Source organism: Grus americana, chromosome 35 (genome assembly GCF_028858705.1).
Source record: "Grus americana isolate bGruAme1 chromosome 35, bGruAme1.mat, whole genome shotgun sequence".
NCBI lineage: Eukaryota > Metazoa > Chordata > Aves > Gruiformes > Gruidae > Grus > Grus americana.
The window spans coordinates 589485-594748 of NC_072886.1; the positions used below are offsets into that span (position 1 = coordinate 589485).

Consider the following 5264-nt stretch of genomic DNA (forward strand, 5'->3'; position numbering starts at 1 on the left):
TGCATCTCCAGTGCCGTGACCCACCCCTTAATTTGCATAGCCCCGCCCACCGGGCAACCTCAGGCGCTGAGAGGGCCCCTCCCCTTAGCCCCTCCCCAAAGGGGGCGTGTCCCCCCACGCAGGCCCCGCCCTTTCCGGCACCACCACCATAGAGACGCGCGGACGCTGCCGCCGTTCCCCGGAAGTGACGCCGCGCGCACACGGAAGTACCGGAGCGAGGTGAGCGGCGCCCGCGCCCCCTCGGGGTGGGGGGAGGGGCAGCACCGGGAGGGGGGGGGGGAGGGGCGGACCCGGACACCCGGGTCCCTCATCCCCCTCCCCCCTCTCCGGTTGTCGCCGTAGCGCCGGGATGTCGCGCGCCACCAAGCGGAAGCACGTGGTGCGGGAGCTGCTGGAGGAGCGCGTGCTGCCGGCCCCGCGACAGCGCATCGTGCGGGTGGGGGCGGGGACACGGACACGGGTGGGGGGGGACGACACGGGTGAGGGGGGATGGGGACACGGACATGGAGACCGGGAAGGGGGGGGGAGGGGACACGGGGGGGGACACGGACACGGGGGGGGACACGGATATGGAGGACACGGACACGCGTGGGGGGGACAGGAGCACGGGGGGGGGTGTGGGATACACGGGGATACAGGGAGGGACACGGACACGGAGGGGTGTCGTGGGGACAAGGGGGGGGCAGGAAAGGGGCTTGGGGACATGGGGGGAGGGGGGCTGGGGACACAGGGGGACCCCACGGACACGGGGGGGGTCTGGGGACACGGGGGGTGTGGGGCGGGACTGAGGGGACACCCCGGGGGACAGCCCGGTCCCTGGCTGGGGAGGGGGGGGGAGACACGGACAGAGGGATGTGGGGTGGCCCTGACCCCCACCCCCCCGTGTCTGTCCCCCCCCCACCCGTGTCTGTGTCCTCCCATGTCCGTGTCCCCCCCCCCAGGTGTTGGGGACGCCGGGGAACAACCTGCACGAGGTGGAGACGGCCGAGGGGACGCGGTTCCTGGCCAGCATGCCCCCCCGCTTCCGCCGCCACATCTGGATCAAGAGAGGTGGCACTGTCACCCCCACTGTCACCCATCTGTCACCCCCCTGTCACCCCCCGTCACCCGTCTGTCACCCCCCGTCACCCATCTGTCACCCCCCTGTCACCCCCATCACCCATCTGCCACCCCGTCACCCGTCTGTCACCCTGTCACCCGTCTGTCACCCCCACTGTCACCCGTCTGTCACCCCCCTGTCACCCCCATCACCCATCTGTCACCCCATCACCCGTCACCTGTCTGTCACCCCCACTGTCACCCGTCTGTCACCTGTCACCCCCACTGTCACCCCTCTGTCACCCCTCTGTCACCCCCATCACCCATCTGTCACCCTCCCGTCACCCCGTCACCCATCTGTCACCCTCCCGTCACCTCGTCACCCCCACTGTCACCCTGTCACCCATCTGTCACCCCCACTGTCATCCATCTGTCCCCCGTCACCCGTCTGTCACCCCCACTGTCACCCCGTCACCCTGTCTGTCACCCCTATCACTCATCTGTCACCCCCACTGACACCCTGTCACCCATCTGTCACCCCCACTGTCACCCCATCACCTGTGTCACCCCCACTGTCATCCGTCTGTCACCCCATCACCCGTCTGTCACCCCCATCTGTCACCCCGTCACCCCATCTGTCACCCCATCACCCGTCTGTCACCCCCATCACCCCGTCACCCTGTCACCCCTGTCACTCATCTGTCACCCCCACTGTCACCCCGTCACCCGTCTGTCACCCCATCACCCATCTGTCACCCCCACTGTCACCCCGTCACCTGTCTGTCACCCCCACTGTCACCCCATCACCCGTCTGTCACCCCCGTCACCCCCACTGTCACCCCATCACCCGTCTGTCACCCCGTCACCCATCTGTCACCCCCCCGTCACCCCGTCACTCATCTATCATCCCCACTGTCACCCTGTCACCCCCACTGTCACCCCCACTGTCACCCCCACTGTCACCCCGTCACCTGTGTCACCCCCACTGTCATCCATCTGTCACCCCCCATCACCCGTCTGTCACCCCATCGCCTGTCTGTCACCCCCACTGTCACTCCATCACCCCATCTGTCACCCCCCCGTCACCCCGTCACCCATCTGTCACCCCCCTCACCCTGTCACCCTGTCTGTCACCCCGTCACTCATCTGTCACCCGCACTGTCACCCTGTCACCCGTCTGTCACCCCCATCACCCGTCTGTCACCCCCACTGTCACCCCGTCGCCGTCAGCCACCTCCCGGTGTCATTGCTGCAACCTTGTCCCCGACGTTGTCACCGTGTCCCCAGTCTTGTCACCCTGTCCCTGACATTGTCACCCTGTCCCGTGACGCTGTCACCCTGTCCCTGACATCGTCACCCTGTGCTTCACGTTGGCACGCTCTCCCCAGCGTCGTCACCCTGTCCCTGATGTCACCCTGTCCCCAGTCTTGTCACCCTGTCTCTGACATTGTCACCCTGTTCCATGACGTTGTCACCGTCCCCAGCGTCATCACCCTGTCCCTGATGTTGTCACCCCATCCCCAGTCTTGTCACCCTGTTCCCAACATTGTCACCTTGTCCTCAGCGTCGTCACCCTCTCCCTGACATTGTCACCCTGTTCCCAACAGTCACCCTGTGCTTGACGTTGTCACCTTGTCCTCGGCATCGTCACCCTGTGCTTGACATTGTCACCCTGTCCCTGACATCGTCACCCTGTGCTTCACATCGTCACGCTCTCCCCAGTGTCGTCACCCTGTCCCTGACGTCACCCCGTTCCCAACGTTGTCACCCTGTGCTTGACATTGTCACCCTGTCCCTGACATTGTCACTCTCTCCCTGACATCGTCACCCTGTGCTTCACATTGTCACGCTCTCCCCAGTGTCGTCACCCTGTCCCTGACGTTGTCACCCTGTCCCCAGTCTTGTCACCCTGTCGCTGATATTGTCACCTTGTTCTCAGTGTCGTCACCCTCTCCCTGACATTGTCACCCTCTCCCCGACGTTGTCACTCTATCACTGATGTCACCCCATTCCTAATTTTGTCACCCTCTCCCTGATGTTGTCACCCTGTCTCTGACGTTGTCACCCTGTCCCCCCCTGTCCCCCCCCCAGCGCTGCCACCGTGTCCCTGATGTGCGGTGACGTCCCTGACCCCTGTCACCGTGTCCCCGGGATGATGTCACACCCGTGTCACACCCCTGCCCTCCCCCCCAATTGACCCTTGGTGACCCCCTGCCCCCTTGGTGACCCCAATTGACCCCTGGTGACCCCCGGTGACCCCTGTCCCCCCCCCCCAGGTGACTTCCTGCTGGTCGACCCCATCGAGGAGGGGATGAAGGTCAAGGCCGAGATGTCCCTCGTGCTCCTCCCCCCCCACGTCCGCTTCCTGCAGCGCCAGGGGCTCTGGTAGGGCCCCTCCCCCACCCCCCGGTCACCCCTCCCCCCACTGACCCCCCCCCCGGGTCACCCCTCCCCCCTTCCCCCAGGGTCACCCCCAGGGTCCCCCCTTCCCCCATTGACCACCCCTCCCCCTCCCCAGGTACCCCTCCCCCACTGACACCCCCCCCCACGGGTCACCCCTCCCCCTCCTCCCCAGGTCCCCCCTCCCCCCACTGACCCCCCCCTCCCCCACACCCCCCCCGGGTCACCCCTCCTCCCCAGGTCCCCCCTCCCCCCACTGACCCCCCCCCCACCCTCTGGGGTCCCCCTCCCCCCACTGACCCCCATTCCCCCACCCTCTGGGGTCCCCCCTCCCCCCACTGACCCCCCCCCACCCCCCCGGGGTCCCCCCTCCCCCCACTGACGCCCCCCTCCCCCGCAGGCCCGAGGCTTTCGCCCCCCTGGAGCGGCCGAACCCCCCGGAGGGGTGAGTGGGGGAGGGGTGAGTGGGGGAGGGGAATCGGGGTGTCAGTGACAAGGCGGGGGAGGTGCCGAGGGGACACTGACCCCGTCACCCGGCGCGACAGCGAGACGCGCGTCACTGCGTCACCCCCTCCCCGTGTCGCCGTGTGACCTCACCCTGTCCCGTGTCACTGTGTGACGCCCCCATGTCACTGTGACCCCGTGTCACTGCGTGACCTCACCGTGTCACTGTGTGACGCCCCCATGTCACTGTGACCCCGTGTTACGGTGTGACCTCACCGTGTCACTGTGTGACCCCCCGTGTCACTGTGACCCCATGTCACCGTGTGACCTCACCACGTCCCGTGTCACTGTGACCCTGTGTCACCGTGTGACCCCCCCATGTCACTGTGACCCCGTGTTACGGTGTGACCTCACCACGTCCCGTGTCACTGTAACCCTGTGTCACCGCGTGATCTCACCACGTCCCGTGTCACTGTGACCCTGTGTCACCGTGTGACCCCCCCATGTCACTGTGACCCCGTGTTACGGTGTGACCTCACCACGTCCCGTGTCACTGTAACCCTGTGTCACTGCGTGATCTCACCGCGTCCCGTGTCACCGTGTGACCCCCCGTGTCATTGTGTGACCTCACCACATCCTGTGTCACTGCATCATCCCTGTGTCATTGTGTGACCCCCTTGTGTCACCGTGTGACCTCACCGTGTAACCCCCCATGTCACTGTGACCCCGTGTCACCCTGTGACCTCACTGTGTCCCATGTCACCGTGTAACCCCCACATCACTGTGACCCCGTGTCACCGTGTGACCTCACCGTGTCCCATGTCACCATGTAACCCCCATGTCACCCTGTGACCCCCCATGTCACTGTGACCCCCATGTCACCATGTGACCTCACCGTGTCCCGTGTCACCCTGTGACCCCCCATGTCACTGTGACCCCATGTCATGGTGTGACCTCACCGTGTCCCGTGTCACTGTATGACCCCCTGTCACCGTGTCCCGTGTCACCGTGTGACTCCCCCCCGTGTCCCCGAGGCAGCCACCCCCCCCCCGGGGACGGGGAGCTCTTCGTCAACACCAACCGGGCGGGGGCCGTTGGGGACGCGGGTGACAGCGAGGATGACACGGGCGACAGCGAGGATGACACGGGCGATGAGGACGCCGCGGGTGACAGCGAGGACGCCGCGGGTGACAATGACGCCGCGGGTGACAGCGATGACGCCGTGATGCACCCAAGGGACAGCGGGGACGGTGGCCGTGGGGACACGCGGTGCCCCCCCCAGTGAGGGGGGGGGTGTCCCCTGGGGCTGCCCCCCCAAATAAAGGACTGCTGGTGGCACCGGGCACGGGCGGTGACACGCGATGACACGCGATGACACGCGC

The 5264-nt window shown here is 66.6% G+C and overlaps 1 protein-coding gene and 1 long non-coding RNA gene across 2 annotated transcripts; one reads left to right on the forward strand and one right to left on the reverse strand.

Moving 5' to 3' along the window:
* Nucleotides 1-70: 70 nt before the first annotated feature.
* Nucleotides 71-5225, forward strand: EIF1AD (eukaryotic translation initiation factor 1A domain containing). The gene is made up of 6 exons (XM_054808370.1): nucleotides 71-219; nucleotides 343-436; nucleotides 942-1050; nucleotides 3315-3423; nucleotides 3839-3883; nucleotides 4921-5225. Exons 2-6 carry the CDS (start codon nucleotides 350-352, stop codon nucleotides 5165-5167), a joined length of 597 nt encoding a protein of 198 aa, XP_054664345.1. The 5' UTR covers nucleotides 71-219; nucleotides 343-349; the 3' UTR covers nucleotides 5168-5225.
* LOC129198767 (uncharacterized) lies at nucleotides 4448-5010 on the reverse strand. Its single transcript, XR_008574526.1, has 3 exons — nucleotides 4890-5010; nucleotides 4689-4793; nucleotides 4448-4576 (listed from the first exon to the last, which is right to left on the reverse strand). It is a non-coding gene; the product is annotated as an uncharacterized LOC129198767 (long non-coding RNA).
* Nucleotides 5226-5264: the final 39 nt, after the last annotated feature.